General features: G+C 39.5%; 1 protein-coding gene across 1 annotated transcript in view; it reads left to right on the top strand.

Annotated features, from left to right (window-relative positions):
- The window catches only part of pkd1a (polycystic kidney disease 1a), an 85,169-nt gene that overhangs the window by 15,704 nt on the left and 54,609 nt on the right, over positions 1-14,856 (top strand). The window contains exons 2-9 of the mRNA XM_051945782.1: positions 6,354-6,425; positions 6,515-6,583; positions 7,473-7,544; positions 9,448-9,611; positions 9,918-10,168; positions 10,704-10,964; positions 11,586-11,754; positions 13,819-13,996. Of these exons, the coding sequence (XP_051801742.1) occupies positions 6,354-6,425; positions 6,515-6,583; positions 7,473-7,544; positions 9,448-9,611; positions 9,918-10,168; positions 10,704-10,964; positions 11,586-11,754; positions 13,819-13,996 (1,236 nt within the window). The remainder of the gene's footprint in view (positions 1-6,353; positions 6,426-6,514; positions 6,584-7,472; positions 7,545-9,447; positions 9,612-9,917; positions 10,169-10,703; positions 10,965-11,585; positions 11,755-13,818; positions 13,997-14,856) is intronic.

Here is a 14,856-nt window from a genome sequence, read left to right as displayed (position 1 = left end):
CAAAAACAGTCGCAATTATGAAGCCTGTCTCTGACCAATTAGAATGTTGCCGACGTTGAGGGGACGGCTGGGGTCAACACCAGCAAGATGTTCGATTCATTGGGTGACAAAACGGGGAAAAACACAATGCTAGTCAAACTAGACTCTTGAATAGCCAGGCATGTTTCAAAGCTTTACTTTCTCTTAAATACGATCTCAAATATAGTTTACAGTCAAATTATAACAACAGTTTACCTTTTAGTTATCTCATCTAGCAGCAGGATTTCAGAATGTTACCTTTAAAGGTCCCATTTTTTTGCAAATTAGTCAAAGTGTCACATGTCCACTGTCTTTGTTTTTATTCTATCGCATCTATTGCAAAGATGATTCATTTTACTGTATAACTTTGACTCTACAACCCAGGGTTTTGAGGATGTTTTCCATTGAAAACCAATAAGCGGTTTCTGTTCCAGCCTCCTTCAAGAAGAATATCTGTTTGAGGTGGACAACTATTGGTTAGTTTGGTGCAACATAGCAGCTCACTAATAAAGCTGGGAGTGTAAATAGCTGTTGGATCTTGAGGAAGAGCAGAAGTAAAAGTTTGTATACCTGAATAACTTTCATTTTACACCTTTATAACATAATAAAAAGTGGATTCTTCTATATGTTTCCTTTAATACCAATAAAATATAGGTGTCACTGAAATTGCTTCATTAAAATAATAACTAGTTGGGTTTTTTTCCCCCATTTTTATTGTCACACCCCAGGAGTATTGCAGTCCGTTGATGGTTTAAGCCCACAGTTTATGACATGAAATATGTGAGACTGACTTGGTTTCATTTACCAGAAAAGCAGTGAGCAATGAGTTTTGTTTTCCCTGTATGCATTGACTGCGTCTAAATTTGCGAGTGCATTGCTCTTTGAGTGAGTGTGTTAAAACTGCGGCACACAGCTGCCCTTTGCTTGCCAGCTGGACACCAGACAGCCCAGGCAGCAGCAGCAGCAGCAGCAGCTGGAAAAATGGACAGAATGTTCTAAAGGAGAGGAGAACTGTGAAGCTTTTTAGACCTTCTCCCCAGCTTCTTGCCCCTTTCCCCTAATTTCATGCTCCTTTTCTTCCTCATGCAGTGGGGAAAGTCCCTAACTACCCCATCACCCCCTCACCACTGTCCCAGGCATACGATGCAGGCTGGCAACTCTCCAACCAAGCCGGGCCGAGCTCGGACAGGCAGCCCACAGTGTGGCGATTGTTCCCAACACCTGCCATGTCACTCACTGCTGCTACCTCAAACTTCTCCTCTGCTTCACCTTCACACCTGCCTTCTGCTAGAACTCCATCACTTCTAGCCTCCTTCTTGTCAGACTCTCGTAAGTCTGCAGAGCTTTCGAATATAAACAAAGCAGCAGAGCAACGGACGGGGAATAAAGAGGAGAGAAATCAGGAGAAGTGAGTGGGGGAGGGAGTAGAGGAATCGGGAAGGGAGGCAGTGGGGGGATGAAAGCGACCACAGAGAAGTCTGTGTTTAGTGGGTTAGTGGACCGTCAGCCCTCACTCGCAGGGACTTGGACCCCTTCGCCACCAGTATGTCTGACAATGCAGCTCTCATCATCACAACTCTTATTACTTTCACGCAGATAGAATGAAGATGAAGACATGAATCTTCTTTCGGAGCTTCCTTTGTCTCTTTCATTATCCCTTTCGCTTCAGATTTATTCTTTCCTGTATTGTCTCCAGAGGCTATGCCCACTCCTCCTGTGTCATTACCCCTGCCCCGAACACACTGCAGTAAGTCAGTCTGTGTGTGTGTGTTTGTGTGTGTTCTCATCCTCCGGCTCAGAATAAGTGGCACCAGACAGGCCTTATAAGGAGTTGTTAGATCATTGGCCACACCGTTTGCAAACCAGAACCATATGTGTGCCGTGTGTGTGTGTGTGCTTGTGTGCAGGCCTATACCTCAAGTGTGCCTAAGTAAAACCATGTGTGTCCAGAGGTAGCCGAGAGAACAGGAGTCTGTTGCTAATAGACATGGTGAAGGTCACATTATATGGTCATGTTAAACACTCATACGCACACACACACACATTCTCTGTTTAATCTCCTCTTGTCTATGCGATGTTGCCCATTAGGCGTGAAAGGCGGTTTTCAGATGTACGACACACACATTCATTGATGTTGAGACCATTACATAAGGCGAGGTGTCGCACTAATGCGTGAATGATCATCTGGTGGGTGGAGCGTCTTTTTGCTGTCCTGTTTCATCCTGTGATAGGTTTAGCAGAGGAGAAATCTCTCTCTCTCTTTTTCAGTCTCCATCTTTGTTACACAGCTTGTCTGGAATGTACAGATGTTTCCTTTTGGGAACGGGCGTCCTGGTCTGTTCACACAAAAAGAAAATGAGTGTGAGAGAGAGGGAGCACAGTTCCATACACTCCAGCTCACATTTTCCCTGCTGCAGATTGTCGTTTTATTTATTTGTTTTGTTTTGTTTTTTGCTGTGAAATTAGTGTCTTTGCAGCATACACAAGCTGAAAACAGAAATATGACACGAATGCGCCTTTTTATATTTGAATTTATGGCTTTTCTGCAGACCAGCAGTGACTTGTTGTCTTTCTCTCACTCATGGTGTTGTTTGTCTTCTCGCAGCTTCTGGCTTCTTGTCTCTTGGGTCTTTATTTTTTTCTTTTCTCTTCCTTTTGTCTTCTTTTTTCACGTGCAGCTGAAGCTTTGCTATGAAGGCACACAGAGGAGACTTAGTTTGGCAGCTCACATCCTCAGCTGAACTGATTATATTTTCTGACCTCCGTAGTAATTTCTTCAGGTTTTTTTTCACTGATTCCAACTCTAGGTCAGAGATTGTGGCATAGAAATAGTTTAGTTGCTGTGTGTAGTACTTCTAGTTAGCAATATGACGTGTACAGCAGCAATACTCCATCAGAGATACAGGTACACCAGGGGATAATTTCTGCAGCAGCCAGGGGTTAAATGGAAAGATTGCCTCAACTCATGTGAAAAAACAGAAATTACAATTTAATGAAATAACTGAGAGAAGAGAAGTTTACCAAAAGTAGTGCATAAATCCTTAAGTAATCACAAAACTATGACTACATGGTCAAAATATGCTTAAATTGTTAGCTGAAAGTGTAGATAAATAGCTTTATAATGTTTACTAAAATTATTCAGAAATGGTTGAAACTCTTTGTTGAAAGTATGGATAAATAGCTGAAATTGTTAGTTAAACATTGGATAAACTGCTGAAATTATCGACGAAAAGTATACATAAAGAGATGTAAAATGTTAACTAAACCCCTGGATAAACAGTTGAAATAGTTAAGCATATCAGATAAACAGTTACAAAATATAAGCTAAACGCATGGATAAACAGTTGAAACTCTTTGCTAAAAGAATGGATAACTTGTAGAAATTGTTAAAAAAAAAACCCAGTATGGATAAACATTTGAAATTATTAGCTAAGGGTAATGAATAAGATGGAAGATGTTAGCTCAACCAAATGGAAAACCTGTTAAAATTGTTTGGTAAACATATGAAGAGTTCATTTGCAAAAACGGGTAAGTCCGTTTTTAGAAAACTCATTTTTTTATTGTTTACTTGAAATAATAATAATAACACTAATAATTCATTTTTTCTCTATTGTCATGTATTTTACTACTAAGTCAAATCCACTCAACTTCAGTTTGATTGATATTATCTCAAGTAAACAATAAAAAAATGTTTTCTGAAAAGTTATCAAAACAGAGTTATCTGTTTTTGCAAATAAACTCTTCATATAAATAAACAGTTTTGAAAATGTCACTCAAAAATCTTGATAAACAGTTGAAACATTTTGTTAAAAGTTTGGATAAACACTTGAACTTGTTAGCTACACATGAAATTATGAGCGAAAGAATGGATAAACAATTGAAATGGTGTGCCAAACATAATTTATAAACAGCTGAAAAACATCAGCTAAAAATATGGATAAACAGTTCAGACTGTTAAATGTAGGGATAAATAGTTTAACTTGTTTCACTGAAAGTATGGATGAATGTTAAAACTCTTTGTTTAAAGTACAGATCGCCATTTGAAATTAAATGTTAACTAAACATAATGGAAAAACTGTTGAAATTGTCAGCTAAAACTATGAACAGGCAATTGAAACAAGTTAACTACGAATATGGATAAACACTTGAAAAAGTTAACTAATCATAATGGAAAAACTGTTGAAATTGTGAACTAAATATGATGGATAAGTAGTTGGAAAATGTCAACTTCAATTAGAAATAAATGATAAATCATATGATTTAAACTAATAAAAAAATAGCTGAGACCAAACAGACCTACATTGATAGTTAAAGTGGATGCACGGATATGTTGCCAGTACCTGCTGTTATATAGTTAAATTTTAAATATTTACAATGGGTTTGAATTGCAAATTTAGACATGAAAGATGATGTTGAAGAAGGGCTTCTTGAGTCTGAGTTCTTGAATCTGATAAGAGTTGGACCCGTAAGTCAGACTTACATGACTTTGAAACAGAGGAGAAATATAGTTTGTCATGTTCTTTACAGTTCTTTGATCACAAAAGAAAAAAAGAAAACATACTTGTTTGTTATGTGTTCATGTAAATGAAAATCTGTATGTCAGTAATGGCTTCAAAAAACTGCTGATCTGGTTAATGTGTGTTTGTAATGTTTTCAAATAGTTCTAAGAAATGATACTGTGATTGCAGAGCCTTCCTTCTTTGAATATTAGGACAGAAAGCCTTTAATATACTAGAAAAAGTGCATCACAAATACAAACGTGCATTGGTGAAATTTAACAAAGTGTCTTAAACATTTGTCCTTTATCTCATCTGAGTTTTTATTAGTGTATGGTTGTATCTACTTTGGGTAAGAGCAGACAGGATAAGAAAAATACACCTAACCATGACCTCGACTAAACAAGGATGTCTGTGATTTCATGAAGTTTATTACATAAATATAGGAATGTGCTTTTTACATTTACAGTATTATTTCCTCATTATTCTACCTGTCCTTCACGTAGGGATTTATGTCTCATTGTGTGAATTAATGATGAATCTCGGTAAGCAGGAAAACTTCTAAATGAACTGTCACTGAAGTAGGTGTCTGACATGTTGTTCTTATTCGGAGTGAAGGTCTAAAGCTTCGTGGAATTTCATGTATGGTGTCATAATGGGCAACTTTTCCTGGCTAGAGATAAATAAATAAGCATGCCATTTGAACAGATTCTCCACATTTTGTACTTGTTGGTTTTGCACATCCTCCTAAAATCTGAGATTATTGTCCTGATATGTCAGACTTTTAACACGACATCTGTGTTGTCAATCAAAAATATGAGATTATAAACAATACTTAAAGTGCAGGGAAGATAATACAGATTTTGATAAACCTCGGGGTCGGTCCTTGCTTCCTCTGGAGCTTCAGTTTGGACTTTGTGTTCTCCCCTTTTGAGTCAACCAATTTCATGGAAGTGCAACCCAGAATCACTGCAACAGCTCCCCTTTCATTTAGTCAATTTCCACTATTTAATTTCAACCCCTTAAGACCTGCACTTTCCACTTTCTTTTCTTTTATTCGTTATCATATACACCTGACAAAACAATCCTAAATTGAGTCAGTAACAACTGCGAGACCTGCAGCGCTAAAATGAGCAGCCTCGGGCTCAATAGATAAGAGACACTTGGGAGAATTTTAAAATTCCAAAGGTCACCTTACTCTTATCCCGAGACCAAAGTGAGACACAAAAAACAGCGATCATTGATGTTTTTACTAATTAAACAGCCCTATACCAATCAATTCTGATGTTACTGAACTTGTTCTGTTGGTCATGAGTGAATGCACCTCTCTTGACAACCGTTGAAAAACTAACCTGGTTTTACTTTTTTTAACCGGCATCCCAGGACGGAGGCCTCCATGGTGGATGGGTTAATGAAAGAATAACTGAGGTTCTGCTGGTTATGTTCAGGTGGCTGTACTGTTATGTTCTCTGTCACTGTGTACGAGCTCTCCTCAAATACACTGCCGAGGAAAAATGAATCACTCTGTGTGTTGTTTTATGAGCTGGGAGAAAGCTGGAAGCTTGCTGTTGCTCGGTTTAGCAAAAACACAGAGTGAGGTTTTTCTAAAATGTAATATGATATAAAGTACAGCATTTTTACTGGGAAATATCAGCATCGCAGGGGGTCATTATAAAAACAATATGAAACAAAAAAATCTCATGTTGATCTTAGCATTCATTTTATGTCTTTTACACTTTAAACACTTTCTGTTTGCATTCTCCTAAGATTACTCTTACTTTTTGCACTATTACTTTTGACATGTATTTGTAATGTGGATCTGTTGCTTTGTTCCCGCAGAGATCTGTCCAAGAACCACATCTCCTCTCTTGATACCAGCCTGCTAGATCGTCTCACTGGCCTCCAAGAGCTGTAAGTAAAACCAGCTCCAATTTATTTGTCTAGCTGTATATGTTATTAATGTGGTAGTTTGTCTGAATAAATGTATATCTGTCTGTCAGGTATCTTCAGGGGAACAGGGTTAATGTTCTTCCCAGAGGAGTATTCTGCTGTGGACCACTGTCAGTCCTGTGAGTATAAAGTCTGGGGGAGATCTGGCAAATTTAGAGTTAGGAGGAGAGGAAAACATGGGGGAGGAGAAGAGGGAAAGGCTTGGTTTAGTCTGGATTTAAATAGGCAGAAATCCCAGGACCAAGCTAGCTAGACCAGAGAGCACTCACATAAAAAAATACAACCCACATACTGCACACACACAGTAATCACAGCACGATTAAGTTCAATTACAGCTTACTGCTCCAGACTCCCACTGCCTCCCTCTCTCCATCTGTCGATCTCCCCCCTTCCTCCGTCCATTACCTTACTTCTTCCACCCGTTGAATGGGCGTTTAAGCACATGTTTGTGTGCATGTGTGTGTGATGAGAGAGAACTCTGATGGTTTCCATCAGTTCCTTCCAAAACCACCACACAACGGCCCCATTATGTAGCCTTCTGGATGGAGGAGGGAGGCAGCGAGGAGGAGATCATGAGTGGAGAAGGAAAAGGGAGAAGACGGAGAGAAGGAAAGAAAGCGAGGAGGGTGGAAACAATGGGGATGGATGGAAACAGGAGGGAGAAGTATTAAAAGTCTGAAAACTCAGCACTTTAGTAGTTCAAGAGTGAGGTTATGTTGTCGCTTCATTGTTCCATTATGTGTTGTTCTGTCTGTCTGAGTCATTTTGTGTAACAAGGACGTGAGAATGCCCTTTTCTTTAGTAAACGTATCTAAATGTCATCTTCAAACTGTTTCATTCAACAAATCACACAAAGATTGGCCTAGAGATTGTCAGTCAGCCACAACACACACATCTAGCAAAATAACAATATGATAGTTATTACCATAAATATGTGTTGCTGCAAGATTGAAGGAAAAAGACTTTTGTTTCGATGTCAACAGTGATTTGTCTCTTTGTTTCTGTCAGTGATTTGAGCAACAACCAAATCACCACCATAGAAGAAAGGATATGCGACAACCTCTGTAATTTAACTCAGATGTAAGTATCCACAGTCCTGTGATAAACTCTGTTTCTGAGCTTCTTTGTCTCACTACCAAATGTGAAAATATGAAAAGTTTTGAGCAGATGCATGCACACATACTTAGTGATCAGCCACAACATTAAAACCACTGATGGGTAAAGTGAATGACATTGATCTGGTTGTTAGAATGGAGGGGTGTGTCTGGTCTGTTCATGTAGATGTAGAACAGGGGTGTCAAACTCCGTTCCTGGAGGGCCACTATCCTGCATGTTTTAGATGTTTCCCTCTTCCAACACAGCTGATTCAAATGATCAGGCTCGTTATCAGGCTTCTGCTGAGCTTGATGATGAGCTGATCATTTGAATCAGGTGTGTTGGAAGAGGGAAACATCTAAAAGATGCAGGATAGTGGACCTCCAGGAACTGAGTTTGACACCCCTGATGTAGAAGGATCCAAAGCTTCCCAGCAGAACATTCCTGGCCTCGCCCAGCAGGACATTGTGCCCTATCCAGAAAAAAAATGCTCAGGTACAGCTAACTGAGAACAGAAGGTGTTGACTTGGTCTTCAGACTCCCTATATTCCCAAACGCACTTCCACAAGATGCACCAAAGAAGCTTTATCTGTCACTCTGTAACCCACAAGACCCAACACATCCATAGTCAGCGTCTCGATTCAGGACGCCTCCAGATGTCCACTGTTCATTAAACTGGTGGTTTTAATGTTGTGGCTGATCCGTGTACAGAAGCATATGCACAAATGCTTAAATAAGCAGAACCATTGCAGTTGTGTCGCCTACACGGAAGATGAGTGAAGCTCTAATAAAGACAGGAGTGGGAGGTAGCGAGTCGTGATTACACTTTAGTAGATGAGGATGGTTTTCTTCTAATGCAGAATCTGCAATTGAACAAAGCTAAATGAAATGATTGGCAATAGATCAGTCTGAAAGAATTATAACACGCTACATAATCAGTGTTGTTGTTCTTTTCTCGCTCCATCTGTCGCCCTCCATATTTTTCTTTATTATTATTTTCACAGAATTTCCATTTATGCTCCCATTTTACCTCGACGCAATCTGAATAAAGATGTAAATAGTAATTAGCTCTGATTAAAGTTTCAAGTGTCTGCTTTTTTTTATGAGTAATTTTTGTCAAATTTCTGGATATCTCTAATTCCTCTCAGTATAAGATGTCTCCTTTTTTCCTGATAAATTAAGTTTGAAGTAGTTGGATTGACAGATTATCTTCAAGTGGAATTATGACTCAATAGTAAAAATGATTTTTTCTTTAAAGTTCAATTACAGGCATCAGGTTTTAGTTTTGAATTAGGCAACATGACATTCCAGATATTTGGAATTGCATCCAAAACTAAATCAAGTGTACTATGCCAACGCACCTGTAACTGCATCTACCAAACTGTTTAACTAATGTCAGTGCAGCCTTCTTGTAAATTTCAACCATAAGTCTTTACAGAACTTTGTATCTAATTATCTAGGGATCTCATCCATCGTGGCAGCTCCAATGATTTCTGATAACATCACTGGAATGCTTTGCTGAACCAGCATATGAATTTTGAAACGACTGTGACTGTTATTTTGACTAGTGTCAACTAAATTTCAGATATCACTGTTGTTTTAATGAGTCAGAATGGAGTTATAAATGTCTGGAATAAAAATACTGACTAGTGAAAATGATTGATTTGTCATTTTAAATCAGACTTGGCTATTGAATGTTAAAGCATCTTGGGCCGTCTGTGTGAAGTTTGCATGTTCTCCCCTGTGCAGGTCATGATCATTTAAAATCTTGAATGAGCTCATCACACCGTCTATGTACAGCACCTTCATCAGTGGATTTAACTCTGTGAATGCTGAGATTTTTTACCATTATTGGTTTACTTTGTCGCTCTGTCCTTCCCTCCTCCAGCGATCTGAGCAGTAACCCCTTTGATTGCGACTGTAAGCTGTTCCGGTTGGTCAGCTGGCTGCAGGAAAAGGGGGTGCGAGTTCGACGCCCACAGGCAATGCTCTGCAACCATCCGCCGGAGCTCCGTCACCAGCCTCTGCTCAATGTCAGCCTGCTCACCTGTGGTATGAAAACAAATAAATGCAAAGACAAGATCTGCAAGAAATCTCATCCTGCTTTGTATCTTGCAAGAAATCATTTAGGGCCTTAGCCACCGGCTTAATAAATTTAAAAGCGAAGTAGAAATGTGTAAAATGCACTATTTAGTCCGTTTTGGGTTTAGTATTCAGTTTAAAAGACAAAGAGAATGTATGTGATGGCAAACACATGCATCAGAGAAATATACAGGCAACCATTTGACTTGTTTTTTTGTTCCACCTGAACTGATGCTTTAAAGCCTCTGAACCCTAAACCTTCTGTCTCTGCTTCAGGTCTGAATTATGCAGCTTGTCTTGAAGACAGCAGCAGCGGCGGAGGGGGAAGAAGTGAACTTGTCATCTTCTCTTCTTCCACACCTGGAAACTTCACGCGTGAACAGTGCAACAGCATGTGTTTTGGAGCATCATACCGATACGGAGGTCTGGGGGAAAGGCACGAGTGTCTCTGCAGCACAAACTCTCGGCCCAACTTCATCAGCGAGTCTCAGTGCTCTGCTGCCTGTACGAAACCCGATGTGATGAAGGTATGCGTCTCACAGTGTTCAGAGATGATAAATAATGCACTGTAAGATCTCCAGATAGAAAAATGTAAAGTGCAGCCCACTATTGGGTGCGCTTTTATAGTTTTGTCACTTAGTCGATGTGTACAGTCGCTTAACAAAGTGGGGCTTGTAATGCAGACCTTCTCTGCTGCAGCTTCCCCCTTTCTCTTGAATGTAACATTCAGGATTTCCGCTAAACCTTCCTTTAGCCACCCAACAATTTCCCTTTGTGCCTTGAATGACTTCCTTATATTCTCCCTTTCCTGCTGCAGAGCTGCACTGAAGAACACAAGAGAAGTTATCCAAAGCTCCCCCCAAAAAATTTAATAATTGTTTATCTTAAATCTGAGCAGTTTATGTGTTTCGTTCGGTTTTTATTTAAAACCATAAAAATAATAGTGAGACCACAAATATCTCAACAATTAACTGGAAAAAGAGGTTTTATTTCACTTGTAAATACTTGTGCATATTAACACCAAAACCTCCTCTTCCTCACGTGGTTTCCTTCGACTCGCAGGAATGTGGATGGACTCTGGCTCATGATGTGTTTGCGGTGGAGTTCACCGTCTCACTGAAACCTCTCCCGCTGCAAAACGTGCACGAGCAGGTCGCTTTGTCCGCCGCCTCTTCTGTAACGCCCGTGACGCTGTCCTGGGACTTTGGCGACGGTTCACCGCGGGTCAACACGACGGGAGCAGCGATCACCACAGCAGCTCACAAATACGGACTTCCGGGGCGTTATGCAGTCGGTTTGAAGGCCTGGGCTGGACACAAGGAGGTGAGATATCAAATACACACACTAATATACCTACTATAATATAATCCTTGTGCCGTCCTGTGGGTCAAATTGACCCATTTTAAAGTTTGAAAATGTGGGGGAAAAAAAATTTTCACAGTGAAACTTCTGATGTCCACATTTTCAACATTTTTGGGAAATCTTTGAACATTTTTTGGTGGAAAAAAAAGAAATGTTAGAAATGTTTCTTTAAGAACATTCACAAAAAAAATCAACCAAAATCGCTGGATTTTTTTTTTTTTTTTTTGTGAATGTTCTTAAAGAATATATGAGAAGTTTTCTGATATATATGTAATCACTTTAGATATTTTTAGGATATTTTTGGAAGATTTTTACCCATTTTTTGAAAATATTTACAAGAATTTTCTTGCCAAATTCGGAAGATTTTTTTAAAAAATGAAACTTTTAAGGGAAAATTTTAAGGAATTATTTGAATTTTCTTGTTGAAGGTTTTGCAAATTCTCCAAAATTAGGGGAATTTTTTTTGCTGAATTTTGGGATTTTTTCAGACAAGGATATACAATATTTTATGGTGCCCGTAAACTAAGACAACAGGAGGGTTTTAAAAAAAGCGCTTTGTGTGAATGGTTTTGCTGTCTTCAGGTCTCTACAAGTGGGGAAGTGACCGTGACACTTCCTCCCAAACTGGAGCTGCACTGTCCGCCTCTTTCTGTGGCCAACAAGAGTCTGGAGCTCACACTTGTCAGCTGGGGTGCGGTTGGCTTGGACGTAGACTGGAAGATCACAAAAAACGACATCCAGGTTGCCAAAGGTAAACTAACACACAAACTCTGAGACGCGAATGACGTTCAGCTAATGGACAGTCAGACAGAATTCCAGCAATGAAATGGTGTTTCAGTGTAAACTCAACATGGCAATTTGCATCCAATTAGTTTCTCTCCTGCTCATGTAAATATGAACATTAGCTTAATGGGTCCCTGTGGGTGTTCTCTGGATGTGATTGTTTACTCTGTTAGTTTTCAAAGAGTGTTTCTTAATTAGCACTTATTTAGCTATGATAAATGACCAATATTCCTTTATGAAAAGCATTTATAAAGAGGAGGATGTGAGAGTTTTCTTAAAAGCCCCTCTTTTTTAGCCAATTAATGAAAGCACCACTTGTCCTCATGATGTGTCTTTCAGCCATACAGCTCAAAATACTACAAAGCTGGTTCATTTCACCATGACTGTACAACCCCTTTGGTTTAATTCTGTTCTAAATGGGCTGTTTCAGTGTTTGTGGCCTTAAACACAGCTGAACTGCTGCTGTCCATGTGTCAGAAAGAAGACTCTCCCTGTGTCTGTGATTCACATCCTGGCTGCACAGCAGCCAACATAGACTTAATTGAATGTGTTAGATCAGTACTTTGTAATGTTTCTTAGTCTCTGAGTGTTCATTTTGGATGGAAACATTTCAGAATTCACGGCACTCATGATTTTTACTCATGTCACACAATATCCCGGTTATAAATTGTTATAATATGACTATAAAATTTGCAGTTTATCAGCACAGAGCCGCAGCTTAGAAGTGGCTCTGAAGTGACTGCTAGTTAACATTTATTCTTAATGGGCCGGGTTTTACTTACTATTTCGTACTCATTCCATTGTCTGACAAAAGAAATGGTAAAATATGTCAATGAAATCAGCCTTATTCAATATTCTGCCGTATTAAAATGCAGTATATGTGAGCACAGAGAGCAGGAGAGAAGCCAACAGATGTATACATCGGCTGAATTTTATGTTGCACTGAAGCACCAAATGAAACCTCACCAGTCCTTGTTTCTACTATCTCTCACTGCCCTGCTGCTTTATTTTTTCCACAGACTTGTCAGCCTACAGATATTCATAACATTAGCCACATTAGCTACACAGATTGCTAACACTAAGGATTTTCTCAACATTGTAAGACGCTACCTTTAAAGTACAAATAATCCGCTAGGGGTTCAGCTCCTCAGATGCTGGGAGTGCATGAAGACTCGCATGTTTACTCTTAGAGCCAACCCCAGGATATTTGATGTGCTTTACTTCTGGCTGAGCATTTTTAGACTGAGCAGGAACAACTCTTGGAAGCAAATAGAGCTAGAGGACTGTGAAGAAGCAGTTACTTATTCTAAATGGCTCACCTTGAAGCAGGAGGCAGTGAGGGGGCAGGAGTACACAATAGAGGATTATTTGTTCTTCAGTTGGAAGGCTCAGTGATACTCTAGCTTGTAAAGCTGAGAGACTATGGCTTGTGAAATGACAGATGTAAACATCTTCATATCAACACCTAGAATTGGTTATGTCGGTTTGTTGCGTATGAAACCCTTGGAAAACTAAATCCACACTTTTTAAACTGTCATCACAATACTGCAGTATTAGGGTGAAAATGCCTTGCCATGTCTGCTAATTTTCTCGTTATGCGTCTTGCAGCATATAAACACACCACATGGACATGTTAAGATGACCAGTGGTGAACTTTGAAAAACTGAAAGATGTGAATACATTGTAAATGTAATTTTTGAAACGGACATTGGCAGCATGTTTCACTAACTCTATAGACCCACATTATGTACGTTTCTATCAGGATTTTTGCTAAATTAATACTCATTCCACAATAAATATTTGGGCTCGCCCAAATACATGTTGGTGCAAGTGTTTTTTAACAGTACTTTGTGAGCATATTGATTTGCAGCAGTCTTTACATTGTCTAACCAATGTCTGTTGTCAGAATGTTTTATACAGTATTGTAAGATTAATTCTGTTGATAACATCATCCATAAAAAGTTTCATAATGTTGAAAGCGTGACTTTAAACTGTGTGGAAAAATCATGTGGGTCTTTCTGTCATCTGCCAGCCTCCCCTCACTGTCCCAGAGATGCGGTGTATCACCCCGAGTCCTCAAGCTGTTTCCAGATGGTTCCAGGGGAGCTGAGCTGGACCGATGCTCGACAACAGTGTTTGGAGCACGGAGGGTCTCTGGCAGTAGTCAGGAGTGACGCACTACGTAACCGACTGGCACACAAAATCACTCAGTGAGTGTTTTCTGTCTGTATGTGTTGCAGAAATGGGGGCCATAGTGTTTCTCTCTGTGAGATTCTTTCTAATAATTTATAGTAATTCTCAGGTTTTTTTTTTTTTTTTTACCTTTTATGTCAAGGGAAGAGACATAAAAAAATCATTTCAGTCAACATTTTCTTACAATGTATTGGTATTACTATGTGCCCACACACGTGAACAAAGATAGTGTCTGTTAAATGCAGCGAAAGCCGAGAAATGTTGAGACCGAGACAACAGTTGTATGTGGTGTGAGTAGAGGTGTATGTGCGTAAAATGTGCTTTTCTTTTCTTTCTCCTTCTGTATGAGTGAGATTTATTGACTGAACACGCCTTGTCTTGTGTGTTCACATGTTGTTGAGGTGTGAAGCCGTTGTTAAGAGCAGTGATGGGTGAAAGCTAGTGTTGCATAACCTTAAAACAAATTTGCTGAATTACAGAATTGTTTATGGACTCCATGTGAAGTAAGCCCTGGACAGGAGTTTGATTTGGCTTTGAAAAACTTTGCGTTGTTGCACTTGTCTGAGTGCCTCGAGTGTTTGGTGTTTATATAGAAGAAGGTCTCAAAAACACATCTGTAAAAGCACAGCTGCATTGTGAATTTAACCCCGTAGCAGGAGGAATCCACACTTCCTAGTTTGTGTGTGTTAATGTGAGGGTGAAGGCCTTAGCCTCTGCCACTGAAGTGGATAAGTGAAGGAAAAAAGCCTTCTGCTGATGGAGCTTATCCCCTGCGCTCGCATGTTCCTCCACCCCCTCACTTATTTAAGGAACCTCTTTTTCTTTAGGAGTCCTTGTTTTGCCACAAAGATCCTATTTTTTCCTGTTCCTTTTTTGC

Source organism: Acanthochromis polyacanthus, chromosome 3 (assembly GCF_021347895.1).
Source record: "Acanthochromis polyacanthus isolate Apoly-LR-REF ecotype Palm Island chromosome 3, KAUST_Apoly_ChrSc, whole genome shotgun sequence".
In the NCBI taxonomy this organism is placed as follows: domain Eukaryota; kingdom Metazoa; phylum Chordata; class Actinopteri; family Pomacentridae; genus Acanthochromis; species Acanthochromis polyacanthus.
This window is presented reverse-complemented; position numbering and strand designations above follow the sequence as displayed.